The sequence below is a fragment of the Argentina silus genome (assembly GCF_951799395.1).
Source record: "Argentina silus genome assembly, chromosome: 13".
Classification (NCBI taxonomy): Eukaryota; Metazoa; Chordata; class Actinopteri; order Argentiniformes; family Argentinidae; genus Argentina; species Argentina silus.
In genome coordinates, this window is record NC_139667.1 from 3,751,199 (window position 1) to 3,774,785 (window position 23,587).

General features: G+C 45.8%; 1 protein-coding gene across 1 annotated transcript; it reads right to left on the minus strand.

Moving 5' to 3' along the window:
- Window positions 1-1,516: 1,516 nt before the first annotated feature.
- Window positions 1,517-20,391, minus strand: LOC310813966 (G patch domain-containing protein 2-like; the record flags this gene model as incomplete). Its single annotated transcript, XM_083683168.1, has 9 exons — window positions 1,517-2,167; window positions 7,884-7,969; window positions 13,005-13,096; window positions 13,221-13,260; window positions 13,408-13,472; window positions 13,582-13,661; window positions 13,877-14,053; window positions 14,804-14,865; window positions 19,715-20,391. The coding sequence occupies 9 exons, from the start codon at window positions 20,389-20,391 to the stop codon at window positions 1,953-1,955; spliced, it is 1,494 nt and encodes a 497-aa protein (XP_083539294.1). The 3' UTR covers window positions 1,517-1,952.
- Between the last annotated feature and the right edge of the window lie 3,196 nt (window positions 20,392-23,587).

The window sequence follows — 23,587 nt, forward strand, 5'->3', positions numbered from 1 at the left end:
ACCCACAACCTTAGCGTTGTTAACGTCATGCTCTACCAGCTGAGCCACAGAGGACCATACCATATTTCCGATCATCAAGCAGGATAGAGAGTGGACATTCTCTGTGGAAAATCCACATGGTACTAGCTACACCATACCACTGATAAATCAATCTATCACTTGATTCCTTTGATGTATACAAAATTATTTGAAATATGCTTATTTTCATTTAATGCATAATGCAAATGATTGGTCCACACAGACATTCTTTGTCTGATCCGTACAGAGAGCTCTAACAGTTGGTGGGCTCTTGGTGGGCTCTTGTGACTGGTTGTGCCATAAAGTTACTGAGAGATTGGAGCATGAACAGAGAGGATCCCCCCCCCCCCCTCTCTCTCTCTCTCTCTCTCTCTCTCCCTCTCTCTAGCTCTCTCTCTCTCTCTCTCTCTCTCTCTCTCTCCCCCTCTCCCTCTCTCTCTCCCTCTCCCATTCTCTCTCTCTCTCTCTCTTTCTCCCTCTCCCATTCTCTCTCTCTCCCCCTCTCTCTCTCTCTCTCTCTCTCTCCCTCTCTCTCCCCCTCTCTCTCCCTCTCCCTCTCTCTCCCCCTCTCTCTCCCTCTCTCTCTCCCTCTCCCATTCTCTCTCTCTCTCTCTCCCTCTCCCATTCTCTCTCTCTCTCTCTCATTATCACTGGTCCCGCTGGCATCCAGGAGAGGAACCTCAGCAGGCCGACGCTGCCACTCATGAGCCCCTGTATGGTGAGTGTGCTCTATGCCACCATGCTGATCATCCTGTGCCCCTGGCATTGCCCATTTATCTGCTGCGGGGGGATGCCAGGGCAGGCAGGGCACAGCCCAGCTTCACAGCGAGAGCCACCCGGGCTCTCTGTGTGCCACTTCAAACACGGTGGAGATTACTGTTAATTACCCTCCTCTCCTATCCTCACTCTCCCCCCTCCCCCCCCCCCTCCTCCCCCTCCTCCTCCCTCTCGCCTGCTCTGAACCGCTCTAAACTCCACTCAACGTTAGCCCAATCGAAAGAAAAAAAACGGGGAAAAAAACGTCCACACCACTAACTGGTTGAAGAGACCGGGGGTTTTTGAAAGCGGATTTGCGTCTGGCTCGCCTTGAACTTGAAATGTGTTGTGAAATTTGAATAAAGAAGGTGAGCCGAGGAGAAGAAAGAGGGCCCTCTGAGGACCGCGACCACAGCCCCTCTCTGGTGTGCTAATGAGCGCCTTTGTACCGAGTGTAGCTGTTCAAATCCATGCTAATATGGAGGCCTGTTCTTTGTTGCGCCTCTCTACCGGTGGTCGCCTCTGTAAACCTTGTAGCAGCATGAGAAGGCGGAGCTCCCTGACGCTCCTCCGTCTGTCACCTGTTCGACTGCAGACCTGTTGGTCCGTCCCCACTCTCGGGGGGGGGGGGGGGGCTTCTAGCGGACCCCCCCCTCCCCACTCAACCCCCCTGAACCATGATTTCTAGTGTCCCTGCTGACAAATGCTGGGCAACTCAAAGAGGACATAATTGTTGGGTCTGGGTGAGGGCAGGTGGCCTGGAGACTGTGTGGAGACAGGAGGAGCTGCCTGGTGCTTAGAGCTGCGGAGTGTCGAGTCGCAGGCGAGGAGGCTCTTCAAACTGCCTTCCTCCTTGAGGAAATGGCTGGCTGGCTGGCTGGCTGGCTGGCTGGCTGGCTGGCTACGGAGTGATTAACAAGGATTGATTGCATTAACATTTTTCATCCTTTAAATGCTATGGTGGTGGAAAGACTTGATCCAGCAGAACTATCCGGATTCAGAGAGTAAGAATATGGTCTATTGTTTGATTTTTTGTTCCTTCTCACAAAGTCTTCTCAGCAGGAGAAGATCAAGCTCGCTCGCTCTCTCTCTCTCTCTCTCGCTCTCTCACATAAAGTCCTCCTGTCCTACGGGGGTGTCTCTCCAGCTTGGTGAAGTATGTGGAAACCCCCCCCCCCTCAGTCCTCCTCCTGCTCCCTCCGAGGGCCAAATAAAGTCCCAGGCTTGATGAAGTCCTGCTTGTCTGAGGTGGGGGGCCTAGGGCCGGCAGACTCCATGCTCAGAGAGGTGGAGGTGGAGGAGGAGGTGGAGGTGGCGGAGGAGATGGTTGTGGTGTCATGACCGGCTCCGCCCGCCTCTTCTCCCAGGTCATCCGGAGGGAAGGGGATGCGTGCTGCAGAGAAAAGGAACACACACATCATATTTAGAACATGCCATCATAACATGTATGAACAGCCTTAAAATACATTTTTAACATATTTTCCTGATGACACTACAACGTTAAGGTTCTCTTGTTTTATGCATGTACAGTACCAGTCAATAGTTTGGACACACCTTCTCATTCAATGGTTTTATTTTTTTATTTTTTTAAATTATTTTCTACATTGTAGATTAATATTGAAGACATCAAAACTATGAAGGAACACATATGGAATTATGTAGTAAACAGAAAAGTGTTAAACAAACCAGAATATGTTTTATATTTTAGATTCTTCAAAGTAGCCACCCCTTTTGCTTTGATGACAGCTTTGCACACTCTTGGCAAGGTGCGTCCAGACTTTTGACTGGTCCTGTATCTACATAAGCCGTAGTTACTTCAGCACCCTGTGCCCTGATAGACCAATGTTTTCTGTTGTTTTTTTAATATGTTTTTAGGGCATTTCTGCTTTATTGGGATAGAGACGGTAGTGATTGACAGGAAGGATGGGAGAGAGAAGAGGGATGACAGGGTCGGAATCGAACCAGGAACCTTGCGATTATGTGGCAACGCGCATTAGTGTGCTACGCCACTAAGCGCCCCACAGACCAATGTTTTAATGAGGTTCTGGTCAACTCAGCTCAATCCAATTTAGCCGCATATGACTGGTGGCCACGCTTATTAAAGGGCCAATCTGTGATGCTTCTATACTGTAGCTAAAACTCCCCCTTTCGATATGCTGTAGAGTCTAGACAGTGTCAGATACTGTGTACATGTATATCACTATAACACAGTGTCTCACAGAAACGTTTGTGTCGTATGTTGCTCTCCTCTTCACCTTTAAAACTTTATATGCTAAAAGGGTCCGCCGGGGGGGGGGGGGGATTCAACAAAAACACCACCCTAGACCCAATTTAGACAGAAGAAAGAGAAACTCTAAAACAATTGCACTTTCTAATATCTGCTCTCCAGGTCTACTTTCTTGTTAATAAATCAATCTCCTTTGGCCTCTCCTGAAGTTAGTGGCGGTCACACAGACATTTTGAGAGGCAGTCTGAGTCCAGAGGACACGGGAACTAGAACTGACATTGTGGCTCTGGGCTGTCTCACAGGATTAGGCATTACAGCATTCACTGGCATGTGCTTTTGCTCGTTCCTATTATATCTGCTTGTGCCTCTTTCCAGATGACTTCCCCCCCAAACTGATCCGCCGGGCAAGATAATTGATTAATATTTCTGGAGGGAACGATGACTAACTGTTGCCGTGGTAAAACCCAAACACTTGGATGCCTCGGGTTGAACACGGTCAAAAATGGGGTCTTTCGAAACTTTATTGCGCCATAGAAACAAATTACAGTCCCCTCACTGAAAAAGCAGAATTGGAATTTTAACTATTCTATCAAGGGTGACTTTTTCATTAAAAAAAAAAAAAAATACTATACTATACTGAATACTATGTTTATACATGTTCCCAAGATAATAGCATGTCTTGTGATTGATTACTTTATCTTATGATGACTGAAACGTATTTGTTGTAAGTCGCTTTGGATAAAGGCGTCTGCTAAATGCCATAAATGTAAATGCAAATGTAACACGTTCAACTGGAATATTGTGGAGGTCAATAAAGATGATATAAAACAACGATTTTGTGTCAATGGGAGAATGGCATGCATTTGTTTCGAGCGATAATCGGTGGGTGGATGGAAACATCTTACCGTCATAATAACCCTCTCATGTGAGGCCGTCTGAAAACAATCATTACAGCACTTCCTGGAGCAATCTCCTCCCCCTGTTTATTAATCAGCTAATTACACATTGACAGTAATGGGCCTGCTGATTCCCACAGTTAAATGAACAGGACTGAATAGGCCTTTAATGATTAGCCTTTGTGTGCTTCTCATACATGCAGGCTCCAGCCATGTGACTGGGCCAGAGGAGGCCATTCTAATCAAATTCCTCGTGAAAGGACTTGAACAACAGCACATGACCATGAGGAAATGGTAGCTGTTAAAAAACAGCTACTCTGCTATGGTACAGCATGGCCCTGCAATGCCAAACTTAGAAGAAACAGTAGGCATGACCGCTCAAGAGAGGAGAATATCATCATGGTTGATGTGTTTCCTAATCAAATGTGAATAGTACTCCTGTACTGTATCAGATCCCAATTTTGAAATGAAGCATCAAATTCCTGTTCGAAAAGGGAAGCCCCCCCTACACACCATCTGTGATTAACCAGCACAGCTCAGTGGTTCTGTACCAGACACCAGACACTAGACCGTGTGGACTCGTGCATGTTCAGCCTCACACAACAACACTTCCACCCTGAAACTTTGGTTGGTGGTGGAGCGGCGGTGGTGGTGGTGGTGGTGGTGGTGGTGGCAGGGTTGGGTGGGTGGAGGTGGGTTTCTGAAGGACGCGAGAGGGGAGCGGAGGGGAGCCGAGTGGAGCGAGGGAGAGAGAGAGAGAGAGAGAGAGAGAGAGAGAGGGCAAAATAGTGCGGTGGGCTGCATTTCTGTCAGCAGAAGTGATGGCTGAGTGGTGGCGTTATTTGTCTTGTGCTGCCACACGGCCCTCGCACCAGGCTGGGCATTAATGAGAGGGGGCCGGACCGGGACCGGCGGGCAGGAACACGCGGGGCCGCAGACGCAGGTGATCTGTCACACAACGGCCCTGCTCCGGCAAGGAGACACACAGAGATGGAGAGGCAACGTGGGGAGGGACGGGACGGGGGGGACGGGGGGACGGGGGGCTGGGAGGCTGGACCCTCCATAGGCATCCATTTGGGCCCCAAAATGTGAAACAAAACATCTACAGGACATGCCAAGGCACAGGTAGTGTGGCATCTACAAATGTTGGTTTGCGGCAAAACTACCCAGTGATTGGTTTGAGTGAACCGACACTTCAACGGCTGAGCAATTACAGGATAGAGGAAAAGAGGAATGATGTCATTGCTCTTATTGGTTAGTCTGGCTTACTCTGACCTGACAATAATCTGAACCATTCACAGGACACATATCCAAAGCTTCTTCAAAGAGGCGCAGCTTAAGAGAGTATGAATTAATGCTTAATATCATTCCTTGTCCCTTATTTCAAATAAAGACGAAGGGCATTGTGTAAGACAGCGGGGGAGGGGTAAAATTGGAATAATTAATTAGTCTGCGTGTGAAACAAGCCGAGGGTATTAAAATCCATCAGGATTTTTACACTTACTTATTTATCCCTGCTGCACAATTAATTCCCATTTATAAGAAATACCAAATGAAATATGCCTAACTTCAGTCTTTGTTTTATGGGGTAGCACACAACTAAAGGTTTTCTTTGTTTTTTTCGTTGAAACCATTAACTTACCTTTCGAAATGCCATCTTCCTTAATAGTCACCTTTTCATAAATTAATCGTACGTTTTTTTTAAGATATATAAATCATATGGACAGTCTATCCAACTTAGTTTAATAGTGACAAGACATTGCTTGAAAAAGCATAACAAAACAGTACAGAACACTGAACCCTGACACAAATGACACTGCAGACATCTTTCCTTAAAATCACTTGCAGAACGCAGTACAGGAACACCCTGCTATCGACAATTCCTTCCTGTTTCTTCAGTGAGGAATTGTTGTCTTCTCCTACTGTTGGATTGATGGTGGTGAGAAGTGGGCAGAATGGCCAATTTGAGCCTGAGAAGTGGAGCGGTCACCTAATCCAAACAGATACCTGGCTTGATAACTTCTTTCACAGCCAGCCTCAACACTGAGCCGCTAAGTGCTAAAAGGGGAAGGAAGGAAGAGAAAGCAACAGCTGGGTACCGCCTGAGCAATCCCCCCAGGAACCCTGGGAGACACCTCCCGCTACAGACCATTTTCACTCCTTATTACCGACTTTAATATCAACCACTAACACACACACACAAACTCACTGCCTGTGGCTAACTCACACACATAAAGGCAAACAGACAAACTGCAGTTGTATGTGCAGCAACAATGTGCGGTCTCTCTCTCTCTTTCTCTTTCTCTTTCTCTCTCTCTCTCTCTCTTTCTCTTTCTCTTTCTCTCTCTTTCTCTCTCATATCAGTGTAACTGAAATTATTATTATTAATAATAATAATAATAATAATAATAAATACTGCTTTAAGACAAGCAGTATTTATATAGAAAAGCCCATGTCCTTACAGCGGTAATGACAACCACTATTTCTACAAATAAACTAAACACATTTGATAGCAAGCATCTCCTGGCTCCTGTGATACTACCAAGGAGAGCCATGGATGCAGCAGGGCGCCAGGGGAAAGATTGATACAGAGCAGTTGCAGCTGTAGAAACTGACATTGGATGACATCCCCAGCATGATAAATCACTGTGGACAGGACAGGGGGCACCAGCCTCCAGAACCAGGAAAAACACCACTCACTACAGGAACATCAGAGAGGGATGGGCAATACTGGAAACTAGAGCATCTCCCTTGAAAACCCTTGGGAATACTTTAATAATTCCATTTTATTTGAAAATAAGCTTATTTACGGTTTCAGGATGCCAATTGTCTTATTTAAATCCAGTTCTGTACTGTATGTATTTACTTTGAATTCTTATATATCAGATAATTTTTTATTACAATATTATTATTTTTTTTACTTGAACGAAACCCTATCAGGCAATTCCAGCCGCTGAACCTGAACCAAATGGCTCTCCTATGGAGATGTTGAGGGATACCCCACGCCTGCCTTGGCGTGGTGAATATGAGGGGTCTTTAAGGGGCAGGGGTGAATCTTTTTTTAGTTTTATGGGAAGTGGCTCAGCGCTGGTGGAGGTGAAGGACAGAGTTGCTGGCCATTCCATCACTCAGTGCAATAAATGGATGCAATCTGTATCCCAGTAAAGCACTGGCTGTTTTTAAATTCCACCTCTTTTATCCAAATGAATGATGGGCCCTGGTACAGTGCACTGTGCGGCAATATTAATATACATCAGAGGCCAGCGCCCCTCACTAAATCAGGGAACCACCGGCATTTGTTATTTAAATGACAAACAGCGGCTTGCAGGAGCGGAGCAGGGAGAGGGGACTTTGGAGAAGAGGTGGACAAACCAATTCAGATTTCAATCCTGCAACGACGCCGGTCCCGGAGCCATCAGTCTAATGAAAAAAGGCAGCTTGAGCGGCCCAAACGGGCGAGGGGGCTGGTGCAGGGTGCCACGTTCAATACGGCCTGCACCCCATCACACACCTCTCTCTCACAGCTGCTGCTGCTGCTGCAGCTCACGCCGGCCTGCCTTACCAATCACACACTAGTCAGGAGTCTTCCCTCTGCTGTTAAGAAGTTAATACAGTCTCATAAATACTAGACACATTATTTTTATTTTTTTGCAATGCAAACAAGGGGAACTTACAATGATAATGGATACTCATCCCCATAAGTCATTGTTAGCAAAAAAATAAAAAATAAAATAAAAATATCGGAAAAAAAGGAACATGGATTTTTGGATGGCGAGACAGTTTCTTTGAGGTCGACTGCATGAACAGAGATGTTATGAAGAACACGTGTAGGATTAACCTGGAGGTGGCCTTGGGTGACGAGGTCCTGTACTATGAGCAGGCTGGGTAATACAGGAGCAGTCTGAATGAGAGGTTAAGTGGCAGTTGAGGAGGTCAGAGGTCAGAGGGCAGCAGTCATGGTGTCAGACAGACAGACAGACAGGTACCTGTTGTGGTGCTGGGCACGGCCGTGGTCTTCCTCCTCCTCTTGATGTCTCCTGTGCACAGCAGTCCCAGATGGACGTTAGTCTGCCTGGGAGACAGAGGGGGGCAGAGAGCCAACGGTAAGACACAGATAATAGGATTCAGCCATTACTATTTCCATACTAAGTATGAGGGTCCTTCACCTAAAAAAACTACAAATACCATAGTTACATCTCCATTTATTTTTTTTGTTTGTATTTGACCAAAACAGAGAAATATGGTTGCTGAGTCGTTAGGAATACAGAGGGTGTGTTTACCAGAGGGAATCAGGAGCCAGAATGTAGGAGTTTTGTTCCACCGTTAACAGAAATATCAGCAGAGGTAAAAGGATGTGTGGGGGTTGTGTGTGTCTGTCGCTGGCAGCCAGGTACAGATAAACAAATTACCCCTGCTGTGGACCTCCTGTGTCATATGTCAGGAGCCCCCAAACGGGCAGGGGAGGGCAGGGGAGGGGAGGGGAGCCACCCCACGGCCCTCATAGCCCTGATTACTGGGATGTAAAGTTAAGGTCAAGGTCCCCGCCATCGCCGGGGGGAGGGGACTGACGTTACAGGAGCAGGCGATGTGATGGGTTGAGTGTGAGTGTGAGTGTGAGTGTGAGTGTGTGTGTGTGTGTGTGTGTGTGTGTGTGTGTGTGTGTGTGTGTGTGAATAAATGTGTGTGTGTGTGTGTGTGTGTGTGTGCGTGAGTGAATAAATGAGTGTGTGTGTGTGTGTGTGTGTGTGTGAATAAATGTGTGTGTGTGTGTGTGTGTGTGTGCGTGCGTGAGTGAATAAATGAGTGTGTGTGTGTGTGTGTGTGTGTGATGCACGAGAGTGATAACACACACAGATACACATCCTCATATTTTACTTCAGAAAAAAAAAAAAAAAACTCAATGTATCCAATTTGAAAGCAAGACCGTGTATTGGTCGCAAAACACCTGTAAAACATCTGTAAAAAAGAGGCCATTCTCTACCCTGCAACACAACTGAGGACCACAACACAGCCGCCCCTTGTTAACCACAGAGGCTCATTCTGTGGCAGCGAGCTACATAAACCTCACACCCCAAGCCAGCGCGCGCTAAGATAGGGTCCTGTCAGGGCAGCCTTTTAACAGGCAGCATGTTCCATGACCTCAACGCCCATAAATCACATGACGAGAGTGCAGGAGGGGGGGGTGCAGGGGGGCCGTGCGCGGAACACTTTGAGCGAAGCCTCTATGTTGTATAATCAATAGATATAAAAATAAATGGCTTGACCGTTATTCTCTCCCTGCTACCCCTCTCTAATAAAATCCCAGTAATGCATATTTCATTTACTTTTATACTTATTGATTACCTGTACTCCAGTTAGTAAATCACGCACCTATCGATCCCTCAATCGTACCTCTGTCAGACAGCACATAACCAGCCATTTGCGCCCCTGATAAAGAGCTCAGACATTGAACTCCCCACAGTAAATCTTTGCAAACTAACTTTTTAATTCCAAAATCGATCCACGCTTAAACGTCGCATTATTTCACGAGGCACGCCTGGCAGTATTAAAAGTAATACCCTGATGCATTTGGTCTTAATGCATGGAGGTCCGTCCCTCCATCTTGCCCCTCATTACACGGATGCTCTGTGGGCGCTCTGGGGCCCCTGCAGCCTGGGGGGAGAGACCCTGTAGAGGACCAGGCGAGGCCCCTTCCCTGCTGGAGCTCCAGGCTGAGAGGCAGAGCAGCCCACTCAGGGGCCGCAGGAGCCCACAGAGACACTCAGCCACATGCTAATCAAACATTAGAATAACATCAGCTGGCTCATTAGGGAAGCCGAAATGGGACTGTTCATTTCAGAAGGAAACCAAAGGGCCTCTGGTAGCAGGGCTGTGATGCTCTGCCTGTGGCTGTCTGAGGAGATATTGGCTGAAACTTGCTAACACAGTCAAAATGTCAAAGGGGCGGAAAAAGAGAGGGGGAGGAATTTAAAGCTAGATTTTACATTAATTTGTTAAAGGAAAGGTAGCATGCCAAATATGAAAATAAGTGAGTGAGCTAAGATTTCTGAGGCAGCATTAGAAACCGAGTGGCCATAGTCAGTGTTCCATAAAGAGATAGAAAAAGAGAAAAGAATATTGGGGGGATACATTTTTTTTTGTTTTTTGTTTATCTTTACCTCAGAATCGCTGCATTGGCAGCATTAAGCAACGGGGGGAAAAAGACTCAATATCCAATATAACAACTAAATTCTACCAAAGACGCAAGGACATTGAACAATGTCTAAACAATAGATTCTTCTTTTTTTTTTTTAGGTCATACGAGTCATACAAAGACTTCTAAACGCGTCCCTTCGGCACGGAGTAAAACGGCACTGACACAGGGTCAATTCTAATTCAGGCGCCCGCACCCAAAAGCAGATATATCAATTAAAAATAATAAATCAAAAGAAGAGGGAGAAGCAGCGGCTACAAATGGCCATCTATTTTCATTAGGGTACATGGCGCTTCAGGTGTGAGCAGGATCTCAAGATGAATAGAGGTATTCAAATGAATCAGAAAGGATTAGGGTCTCCTGGGAGCCCAATCAATACCTCCAAATCAATAATCAATAGGCCACTCACACCAATATACTAACTGCTGACACCAAGATCTCACAATTAAAATGAAAACTGGGAGAGGAGTGGCGTAAGACTATGATTTATCTTGTGGCGCAAATGTCATTTAGAGATAAATAAGTCAATAGAGAAAACCAGAGTGTGACCGGCTCCAGTGGGAGGCAGTTATGCATTTTAACATCGCCGCCGTCCCACAGTATTAGGGCCAAATCCCCCACACAGAAGCGTGCCTATAATGTGCCAATACAAGGATAAACAACATGTAACCCCATTCAGCCTTTATCACTTAATACAAAGACTCTGATTGTCGCCATCAACACCGACGAAACAGGAGATGACAGTTGGTATTAATACAGTATCATTTCAACCTCTGTGCGCGACACAAGATTAATGTTTATACTTTCCTCGCAGAGAAAACACTTTTCTTTCAAGGGTATTTTGAAATACAGACAAGTCAGATATATGAGAGCTCAGCGCAAAGAAGAGAGAAATCGATCATGCGAATAAGTTCCTAAAAAAAATAATATATATATATATATATATATATATATACTGAAGCCAATTGTGGCAAATTTGAAGTTTGCGATGGGCCGGGTACAGTACTACAATACAGCACTAAATCTGCACTCTGTCACTGTCATGCTGATGTACTATATAAGTGTGTTTATCAACTCCATTTATCTACTATGTGCTGCTATGCGTGCGCGCGTGCGTGTGTGTGTGTGTGTGTGTGTGTGTGTGTGTGTGTGTGTGTGTGCATGTGTGTGACCGTCGTACGTCTGTGTGTGCATGTATGGGAATGCTTGGACATGCATGTTTGTAAAAGCACGCCTGTGTGTGTGTGTTTAAGAGTTGGTTGAGTTGGTGAGGGGAGAGGGACTAATTGGACGGTTGGTCATGAGGACAGAGAGAGAAGCCATCTCGCTGGAGAGTGGATTTGAGCAGCTCGGGGAGATGAATTTGGCTTGTACCGTCCGACGGGACACATCAGAAGCACCACTCGTCAATCCTCCCTCTCTCTCCCTCGTTCATTTGGGAGTATGATTTATACTTTTTGAAGTGAAGGGTCTTGAAACCCTCTATAAAGGAATTAAGAGGCCTCCCTTGAGTCCAGCATTCAAATGAGAGCATGGCAGGGATATGAGGGGCTTTTTAATACAGATAAATTAGTATTCACAATGCCTCAAACTGCAATCTGAACGAACCTTTCAGGTGGAGAAGAAAGGGCCAGTTTAGAAAAGAAAGCCCTAAGAAGTTGAGGCTTTTCATAGGAGTCGTGTTTTTGCACGTCATCAAGGAACGGTGGAGGGGTCTGTGGAACGGCCCAGGAGGGAGAGAGAGAGCGCTTGAAACTGAATTAAGAATGCACCATAAATAGGCACCGGCAGAAACATGGCAATGAAGAGGTGCAGGGACGCAGGGAGAGTGAAGAGGCTGTTCAACTCCTCAACGATCCCCCTGCACATCCAACAACACTGAGGCTGACTTGGAGCTATGCTAAGCTTTCTTTGACAAACACCTTTTAGATAATAATACCATGCATGTATATTTATATATATATACACATGCATATATATATATATATACGCATTTCCAGAAATACTGGGATTTAGAAAATCTAACTAATGACTATATTCATGGAGTTCACTTACTGCATCTCTATGTTTGGGAAAAAGATAACCTTGAAAATAGCATGATTGAACTGAGTAATATATCCTACTGTGGTCAAAGTGCCGACCAAGCCTGCCTGTATGTGTGTGTGTGTGTGTGTGTGTGTGTGTGTGTGTGTGTGTGTGTGTGTGTGTGTGTGTGTGTGTGTGTGTGTGTGTGTGTGTGTGTGTGTGTGTGTGAGGCTGTGGTGACTATCACACACACAGGCAGATCAGTGTTTCTGGGGCCTCACCTCTGTCCTCTTCCTATTGTTTTATTTTTTTTATTTTTTTGCTATTTTGTTCATATTTTGCTTATATATATATAGTTGTTTTTTATGTCCCATGCACCAACCTCACCAAGTCAATTTATTGTATGTGCAAATATACTACCAAATAAAATAATTCTGATTCTGATTCTGATCCTTACATTACCTTTTATGATCCTTACATTACCTTTTTCTGTTCCTCACGTTACCTTTTCTGATCCTTACATTACCTTTTCTGTGACAACACTTCTCTCACACACTCTGAAGACTGGGAGGACCCAGGCCAGTAACACCACAGCGCGACTCACAGCTTAACCATTATACACCAGTTAGCTACATGTCCATCCAAGTCTTGAGGTATCAAGGTCACACTTTGAGCTCCAGTCTCTGAGGGAATTGCTGATGTTCTCACCCCCTGCACACACTTCAGACACGCGCCTCGATGGATAAACTCCGACGTATAGCATGCTTTAGTTCAAACGCGACCTGTGTTTAGTGACTGGTTCATTTGAGTTAATATATTGTCAATATATTGAGCTATTGAAGAGACTGGGCCCAGGATTGTGTTCAGTAGTCAGCCACAGTGCCCTTACCTGTTTTTGCAGATGGAGGAGGAACATCTCCGATGGGAGCTGTCTGGCAACATGTCAATAGGATGCACTGGTAGTGGACACAGAGGGTTGAACTGTAAAAACATTGGTGAGCATGTTAGGAGTTATCCAGTACACACACACCAAAAGTAGGACTGGAGACAGCAAATGTCTCACTCAGGAAAGTAGCCAAAAAAATATACAGCATATATACCGTACCTGGCTCCGGTTTCGCTTTCCAATGGAAGGCAGCCAAAAACTGAAGCAAAAAAAAAAAAAAAAAGTTTAAAAGTTAAAAGATCAAAAGCACAATGACGGTGAGCACAGATGGACAACATCGATCTCATATATCAAATGAACATAAGTATAATATTGCTGAGCCGCAAAACCAAACAGCATAGCTTACTTTTTCTGGTAGGTATCCTGAGAGAAGAGCTTCATCCTCTCGATAGACACTGCCATGCTGTTGTCCTGCAACACACACGACAAAGTAGAAGGACAGATCAAGTAAATACAGTCGGATTTTCATCAGCTCCAGATATCTATCAGATGTGGCCATCGTGTCCCTTTCTGCCCTCACCTTGCTGGGCAGTCTCCTGCGGCCCTTCCTGATGCACCGGGCGGCAACGCCAGGCAGCCGGTTCAGACGGGCATGGTACCCTGCAACACCAAACCACATGCAGCTACAGTACCATGACCACAACATCACCTCTTGGAGAAGATCGGAAAGGCTGTTTTGACCTTTCTTTTGCTCATTACAATGAAAGGACATGGTATTATTTCAGTTATAGCCACACAATTCTTTTTTTTTTTTAAAACACAGAGAGGTTGCACTGGTACAGACAGCGGGGGGCAGTGTGTGGATCCACCATCACCTCTTTGAGAAGGCCGTGCAGGCTGCAGGAAGGTGTGGGGGGGGTGTTTATTCAGGCCCGAGTCCAGCACCTCCAGGACAGGAGGGGTCTCTGGGTCCCAGCTAGGCAGCAGGCTGGGGACCCCCATCCCTGCTCCACACTCCCCCTCAAAGAACCAGTCACTCTGCTCATCATCACCTTCAGCACAGGCAGGGAGAAACAGCACCGTCAGTCACACACCGATACACTAGGGACTATCATAGCACTGTCTATGTACTGTCTATGTATCAAAGCACTGTCTATGTACTGTCTATCTTAAAACACAACAGAAGGGAAGAACATAGCATTAACAGCAAAGAGCAAAAAGCAAAAAAACAACTTGCGAGTAAAAAAGTCTAGTTTGAGTGTGTATTTACCGTATCAATGGAACATTGCATATATTAGCATTAGGGTCTCTGTACACGTGTGACACCATTCCTCATTGCATTCCATGCATTACAATGAGCCTGTCCTCCGATTTTCTACCTCCGCCAGCCTCCCCTGGTTCTAACAGCCTCTCCCCTACCACACTTGCCACACAGACATCTCCAGACAGGGAGGCCTCCACAGAGCTGTCAGTCAGCAGCGTGCATGCAGGGGCCATGCCTCTCACAGTCAAGGTGTAGTGACAACTGTTAAATCAGGGGCCGCCTCGCCCCACCACGGCTAATGAGATTAGCAAAGGCTTCAGCGCTCATTAACACGACATGACAACGTCTTATTAGGGGCGCCTGGCTGCCCGGCAACCAGCTCATTGTATCAGAACTCCTCTTTTTCTTTTTTTTTTTCTTGTCCCAGCATTTTGTCACAGTGAAAAAGAGGACGATGTACAGTACTGTAGTAGGCTATCCTGGTCCTCTAGTTCTGTGTTTTATGCTGATGATCTAATAATGTTTTGAAGATCGATACCTTGTCTTCCTTCGTCGTTAGTAAAAAGGCCAGGATCACTGCTGCACACGCTGCTGGTTTCACTGCAAACAAGAGGGAGACAACATGTTCAGAGACAGTTGGAAAGCAGTCGGTTCGATTCAGTATGACTAGTAATAGGAATGACGAAATAATGCTGATGCATACATATGAATAAACCAACTCAACACGAAAGATAAAACGCATTGTCAAACGTCATGACGGATCGTTTTAAAATTGGTGGGTTTTAGGGTCAAACAAAGGTCATGCATTTGAAAGCTGAACAATGTGAATCAGAAGCCCACAAGCCCCCTAAAAATGTTAACATTTAACATGTAACATTCGATAACAGAATAACGAGTAAATCTGGAACTAGAGGTCGACATAAATAAAAACGGCACAAAAAGGCGGGGGTGCCCTGTCCCCCCCACTGGTCGCCATCACAAACACAAAGGCATGGGGAAGGACTCTGATCGAAGCCACTGAGTGACATGCACAATCTAATTGAATATCCTCCGCTGTCAGCTCCAATCTAATCTGCCCCGCGTTCCGGAGGATGACAGGAGGAGCGCGGGCGGCAGAGTCCCCAGCCTACCCCTCCGTCTGGGTGCCTCCCTCTCCGAGGAGGAGCCGGCCCCGCGGACGTGCCTCCACACAACAACTGGCCAGCATCTGCTGTGAAGGGCTGCTGCTCCAGCCCAGACGGCTCCGTGGCTGGCCCTCTCCATGCCCCCAGGCAGGTGCCCCCCGTGTCACCCCTCTACCCACCCCCCCCCCACACACACACACCCCCCACCCCACCCAGTCTTTCTGCCTCTGTCACACCTCCGCCAGACCGCCACCTTGAGCTGGGTGCACCAGAGGGATGCCAAGGTCACAGAGGAGGAAGGACTCAGTGGACCTTTTTTTTTTTTTTTTTTTTTTGCTTTTTAACAAAATATGCTATGCTGGACATGGGGGGGGATTTTAAGAGTCAGTATTTCTGGCTGCACATTCTGTCATGTGTTTACAAAGTACATACTGTGGTTTTGTTATGTATTGCTTTAATAGACCCTTAGATTCAAGCTCTGTCAGAAGTGGGTTCAAGATACTGATTTTGACATATCTTCACTTCTCTCATGGCATGCCAACTAGCCACAGTAAAACCAACAAGCAAGCTCAGTCCTTAAAGACCCATTTCTCCACAGGGAGAAGGGGGTGGGGGTGGGGGGGGGGGAGTGTGATGGTCTTGTTTGCCTTGTGTTTTGCTTTGTGGTGATCAGCGATGACCTTGATTACAGGGGAGAAATTCTGGCTAGGTCAAATACAGAATGCGCTGATACGGTGCTTTGCCATTTGTCGACTTCTGTGAGCCGGTGACGCACCACCGGCCCAGGCTGCCCCTCTTTCTGGCCAGATGGTCCTGCAACATCTCCCCTCACACACCCAAGAAGCAGATGTGAGAGGGACCAGACCTCTCCAGGGAATCTGGAAGACGTCTGGCCTAGTCAAGCAGTCCTGGACCATCCCTCCACCCCCAACCCCAACCCCATACCCCCCCCCCCCTCTCCAGAGCCTGATTCCCCAGGCCTCTTCTCAACAGTCCCCCACCTCTGGGCACACGGCTGAGCATCTGGAGCACACAGCTCCCTGCTCAACTTCAGCAGAGGGCACGTCCACTAACCAGGCCTCCTCCTGGATATACAGTATGCTATGGTATCACTATAATAAGCATTAATGGCCCTTTCAGGTCATTGCTGCCAGTTTCCTCTCCCTCTCTCCCTCTCAGATATAGCCTACTTGGCTCAAGGAGAATATTCTGGAGGTTATATATCTGTGGTGGTAACCTGGCTACCAATATCATTTCTCAACAATGGGGGACCGATTTTTTAAATATAGATTAGCAAAAATAAGTCATAACAAATAGGTAGAAGTTGTTCAGCTTTGTCTCTTTCTCAATTTCTCAAGTGTGTTTGCTTCTTACAGGGGGGGGGAGGATTTTGTGCAAAGTTTGAAAAAGAACCACAGGTATAAACAATTAATTAGAGACACACATTAAGTATTTATCTGTATTAAAGGTGTAATGTGATGTCGCTGGAAGCAGCCCTGAGTCAATGTGAAACCGTTTCCATTAAGTACTGCCTAATTAATGCCATGAATAATTGAGGCCACCATTTTTCTTGGGACCAGTAGAAACACCTCTCTTTCGTCTGACATGACCTTTGGCAAGAAAGGTTGACAATCATTTTGGTCAAACTTAGCCCAAACTGTTTTACTTGCACTGCAGGAACAAGGATCTTTCCCGTGTCAGTATAATTTAACAGGTAAAGTTAATATAAGCATAATACTGTCATTTGCCTTTGCCAAACAAGATCACTTGCTTTGCATGAGGCACCATCACATTAAATAAGACATCCCATGCATCCATGGTGGCACTCAATTAAGACAAGGACAGATCCACGTTCTGAGAGACAAGAGTAGCATTCCAATCTGGAAGAAAGGCTCCCTTCAAACAAACATCTCAGCTTTTTGGGCTGAACTAATCGGTTCCCTACAGGCCCATTGTCTGCCATAAAAGCCAAAGAGGTGAAGCAAAAACACTGTATCCAGATGAGGACTAATCATTAGGATATAATCCCTGGCTCCTGGGAGAGGCAGGCCAGTTAGCACAGAGATTACGGGCCGGCCGCCATTTATTGAGCCTAGGCTCATTCAGCAGAGGAATAAGGAGCAGGCAGAGACGGAGGGGGGCAACGCGCTGATAACAATGGATCTGTGGGCTCTTCAAACAAGCCGCTCCAACCCAAATCCATGCCCTCTTCCATAGGCGTCTGATTATAAGGTTATCCCACCCTCCCTGAGCTCTGGTAATTGGATTAGTCTCAGAGATTTATGAAAATGAACTTCAGCAAATGGAATACAGCCCTCACTAAAAACTCCTCGTAGAGTTTTGCAAAAATCCAAATTACAAAGTGACGGAGTGGAGTGTGACTAAAGCACGCACAATGGCTTGTGTTTTACTGGTGGCAAGGTTGTCCATAGTGAAACCACCACCGCCGCCGCCACCACCACCACCACTGCTAGAGACAGAGGCTGTGTCTCTAGGTGCCTCCACCCACAGGTGAGGCCTGCTCGGTGGGCCAGACTGAGCACCAGGTGGCCTCCATGCCAGCAGGCCAAGGCAGGTCTAATGAAGGATGTGGAGCCCAGCTGGAGCTGCCAACATCTGCTCCCCATGCACTTGGGTGGCTAAAGGCAAGGTCTGGTCTGTGAGCATATGAGCCGTGACCTTGAGGCAAGCGACGTTTAGAAGATCAGACCCAGAATACGAAGAGGTTAATGGAACGAACAGAGACCAGCCAGACCGATGAAATCTAGAGGGTTAAAAAGGCATTTCAACAGTCAACTGTTTCGTAGTCTGCCACATCAAATGGATCGTAGTTTTTATTTTTTTCTTCTCGTGTCTAAATATTGCTGTTGTACCACTGTCAGCCCCCATCAACGCTACCATTTTTCCATTTCCTTCGGCTCCGCCAGGACTTCGCCCACAGATTGTTTAGTCCTCCATACAGTGCGACAGCCTAGCGAGCAGCAATCAAGAGCGTGCTGTTGTGTAAGTGAGAAATGATTGACAGCGTGCCGCGGTGTTCCCATTAATTTCTTCTCCGGAGCTGTTTTCTGTCAGAACGGCTATTGATTTTTCCATAAAGTAAGAAAACAAGTACCGTTGAGGGGCCAGGGAGGTCGCCACAAATTAAACCAGAAGATGTAAAGCCCTCTGTCTCCCCATTATCGGTTACCTCAGACATCTTTTTTATACGGGCCAACAGATAATGAGATCATCAAGGGGAATACTCTGTGGAGGCACCTCCAGTAGCAGTGGGAGGGACACAGGGACAGAAGGGACCAACCAGGTTAAACAAGCCACTTCGATGGGACTATTGGTCCATGGTGAAGCCTTTTTTTCCCATTACAGTGATATTATGATTTCCACTCTGGGGGCAGCAGAAGATAAGATTAATTATGACCTCATTGCGATTTTTTTTTGTACAAATATTTACCTCTAGTTCAGACCTGCAGGTACTGTACAGTGGCCAGGATTACATAACGTGGTAAACCCATTATTATCAACAGGCACTCATAGACAGTTTCAGCAGTGTAATCTTATTTTGTTGAATGAAATGCACACAGTAGAACTGTTGCACTCTGGGACACTGGGATAGCCATAGCTTTAATTACCAAGGCTGAGAAAGAACTGCACCTTCTAATCTAAACCAATCAATACTAGGCCTATACCAAACCACTTACTTATTTGTGACAATATTTCTCAAACCCAAATAATGAGCTGACTGCTGCCTTGGGGTAACAATATCAGAGATCCCTCCCCACTGATCATCTCAGCCAGAGAGAAGATGAGAATGAGGGGGAAATATCATTCATTTTTAATGTCAATTCGATACTTTAAAGTGGAGAGGCATCACTGGGACACATTTTTTGTTTTAGATGGGGCCACATTGAATATCGACAACCGTGGCAGGCAGTATAGATCATTTTAAATGTCGCCTTGTTTAATTGCCGCTGTCAGATAGTAGTTATGCCCATGACTTTTATATTACAGGTTTAACTGCCTTAGTAACTTTACCACACAAAGGTTAATTGGGGCATAAGAGTTTCAGGGGTGACTTGAAGTTTGCATTTGATTTTGTATGTGTGTCAACAAAGACAGAAATAACAGAATTTACTATTTATCTGTTTTGAATATTGCAGCCTAATTGTTGCAAATATGCATATTTGAAAGAATGCACAATAAAAAAATAATAATACTTTTTCATATGACAAATAGCTCACACCCTGATCATTATTCTAAACATAACTGGCCTAACTGGTAGTGTGGATATTAAAAAGTAATGTTAGGCATAGTTTTTGGAACATTACCCTTCAGACATGTTCTCATCTGAAACCTCTCTCTGGTCCTTGGCCTCCAGTGTGATCTTATCCTTCCAGCATTCCTCTGCCATGAGCCCAGCCCTGTCAGCCCCCCTCTCCACTCCCACCCAGCCACCAACCACCGTCTTCAGACGCGACAGGCGCTGCTTTTTCGACGACCTGTGGTTTCCGCCGCGCTCGCCGTCTACCCCAGACACCGTCAGCTTCTGCTGCAGGCTGACCGTCACGTCCGAGGTCATGCGCTTGACCTTCCTCCGCCTCCTGAGTGGCCGCCCTGGAGTGTTCTCTGTGAAAGAGTCGGACTCTGGCCAGGAGTGCTGTTTGGTCTTGATGGAGTTGCTGGAGAAGGAGGGCCAGCGCTTGGCCACCACCATGTCGTCTGAGTCACTGTAGTTGGCGGCGGCGGAGTGGGCTGGGGCAGCCATTTCCCGGCAGTCCTTGGCTGCCTCGTCCAGGCTGGACTCGGAGGCCTCGCTCAGGCAGCGGCCGTGCTCCAGCGGGTGCAGGGAGGAGTCGCAGCGGCGCTTTCGGCCACGGCGGCGGCGGATCTGCCTGCGCTGCTGCAGGGGGCTCAGGACCATCTCCTCCCACAGCTCCTCCAGCTTGGTCTGCTCTGAGGTCTGCTCCAAGGCTGACACCAGGTCATGTACCAGCTCATCCATCATGCTGCTGCAAGGGGAGGGAAGAGGGACCACAGGAAGAGTATTGATAGATCCAGTATTGATCTGATTGGCACATGACGTAACATAACATAGCATAATGACTAATTAATAGGGCAAATGCTGACACTGCTGACATTGGGAAAAGGGAACGTGAATTACGTAGGTGTCATAACACTTAGCTTCCTAGCATATGTGAGTGGCTGTAAAAAACAATATGCAGATGTATTAGTTGGACTGTGTTTATGACATGTGAATGATGTTTGTAAGGGAGAGCACCGTCACTGGCTATAGCAGTGCCTTGTTTTTCTGTGTTTCTTTATCATGGCTACCAGCAGGCTATAGACTACTCTATTGCAGTCTAGTACTGCCATCACACAATACCTCAAAAGGTACAACCAATGACTTGAAATACAGTGTATAGTAATATCAGTGGGTGTCCAACCGTCATGATGTGAGTTGTAACAGCAGGCTAGACTATGGCAGTGATGAACGTGACCACAATGATTATAGCTACTAAGGATTGAGTCGTGGTGGAGAAAAAAGTGTTACACTGTTAGGCAGACACCGTTTCCGAGACAAAATTACTCGAAAGTTCACGGTCCTTCAATTTTGATAGCTTTAAATGTCATTCTGGAGCTGATCACTCTGGTAGTATTAGCCTAATCCTAGCCAAATGTGCTGCTGGGATACCTACAACGTGAGCGTTGCAAACGAACATCTCCTACAATAACATCGTCATTCGTACATACATACATATGTGTTTTTAAAGCGTGTGAAATAAGAAAGACGTTTGAAAAGATGTGTATCTCACGTCTCAGCGGAATGGTATCATGCGGTTATGTAACGGTAGCGGAGTGTTGTTGTTTCACTCACCAGCCGCAGTTCCTGCTTGTTTTGTTTTCACAGCTGTAAACACGACACGTACTTCCGCCCGGCTGTCAAACCAATGAAGTAATTTCCGCCCCAACTCTGGCTTTTTTTTTTTTTTTTTTTTTTTTAGAAAAACGCAACCTCCGTATGGTTGTAGTCAATCTGGTGGATCTCTCTCTCTCTCTCTCTCTGGTACGATTTATATTTGAAGTATTTGAATGATTTGTTTTCATATTACACAACAAAGCACCTTCCAATATGTGTTGTATTTGATAATATAATGATATTTTGATAGTGTGCAATTTCTTGATAATAGGCCTACAGTGAAGTGAAATAGACGTGTGTGTGACATTAAGAAATACCCAATCATTCAGTGTTCCCCATAGCCACTCTACTGTAACTTGACTTGACTTGACTAGATCATTTGTAATGTGTATGATAGCTACTGTGTATGATAGCTACTGTGTATGATAGCTACTGTGTATGATAGCTACTGTGTGTTCACACTAAAAACAATAGAAATAAGTGTTTTTATAATGTCTGACATAAGTCCCAATAATGGAAGTTTGCCTCAAAGCCAAAATGTAGCTGAATGAAGTGAAAAGTAATTTACGACTCCTTTCATCTTTCAGCTGAAGCCGGCCTAAATAATGAAAAAAAAAAAAAAAGAAAGAAAGAAAGAAAAGTCCCTGCGAAAATGAGCACAAAAGCCATTTAATCTCTCTCATCTTCCTCTTAATAACTGCAAATTTCCCCTTGGGCCCATGGGAGAGGGCCTCTCTGTGCCGCTGCCACCTTATCTGTCCCCTCCATATTTCAGCATGCCAAACGGCTCCCTCAGTACCCAGCCCCCGGCCTGCTCTCTGCCAGGCCTGTGGGAGAACTAGGCTCCTGGGCCCACCATTGTTCTGGCCTGGGAGGCAGTCCGGGGAGAGGACTGAAAAGCCGGGGAGGGGGAATGAAAAAAAAAAAACCTTAGCCACTGCTTCATTAAGTGGCAGCCTTTCACAAGCAAACATATCAGAAACAGCCCCCTTTCAGAGGCGGTAATTAGCAATTTGGAAAACTTGCCCCCTCAGGATATACAGTTTCAATTTAGTCGGCAGGACAGCTTTAGATTCTAAGGCACTTAATATTCATTGTTCCTCCCATCTTCCCAATTTCTCAACGTACATTGTCTAGCCTTTCACTGGTGATAAAGTGTTTTATCTGTCTTGTAATTCTTCTTTTCAATGAGCCCTCCGCAAGAGAAGTTAATTTTTATAAATAATTTTCAAAGGGATTTGTCAAGAATGTGTAGGATATGATAGCAAAGCACTCAAGTACTCACCAAGCGCCAAGCTGAAAATCCTGTGGAGTTGTGCATGCTTGATTAAGTTTGAAAGTAAATAGTCTGTGAGAAAACTTCCGGCAACTTCTATCCATCATTGGTGTGGCAGAGGAGACTCACAAAGGGCATAAGGCTTTGTATAAAATGTCAGGCACACAAACGCCTCAGAAAATATGCAAGAAAACCTGCACAACTCCACTGATGTTTCTTATTGCAGGGTGTCTTGATTGGTATTTCATTGGGACTGTGATATTGTTGTGTTAAATGGAAAAAAGTTTGAAAACAACGAATCATCTTTGGTAGGCTTACGTACTAGGCCTACTCCCATTGCTGCATGGATGAGGGGGCAAATGTTTGCAAACTGTTTAATCACTCAAACCACATGCTTTTCCTCAGGGGGCAAGAATAACACTTATCTGGGCCACTGTGGATCCTTTGTTTCAAAATGCCATACCACTTCCATTCATTTGCAATCTGCTTTGTCTAATAGAAATAATTGATTTTTGCCTCTTTCACACAAATGAAAAAGGAATGTGATTAAGCATTTTGTCTCAAAATCTAAATTTCAAGATTCTCATCAAAACTGGGAAAATACGCAACTCATTAAAGCAAAAAAGAAGAAATGGCTCAAATGTGAAAAGAGAGACAGGGAATGAAATAATGAATGGAGTCCGAGTGAGCTATCTTTCCCAGGCAGAGCGCCACTAGGGATGCAAACTCCCAGCCACCAGAAATGAGCTACCTATCTGTGAAAAGAGTGACTGCTCCATCCTATTTGATTTGGCTCTCCTATCATCTCTTAAGAAGATGTCAGCCTTGCTCCGTCTATTGCTCTGAGCCTTTATCAACCCTTAGACGCTCCCCCGCAAAAAGGGAGCCGCATTTCAATGCCTTTCAAGGAGCAACACTAAAGAATAAGTGTTATGCGATAAAAAAGAAGGTTGTTAAATAGATCTGTCTATTTGTATGGTAATAATGATCGCTTAAAGACCCGAGGCT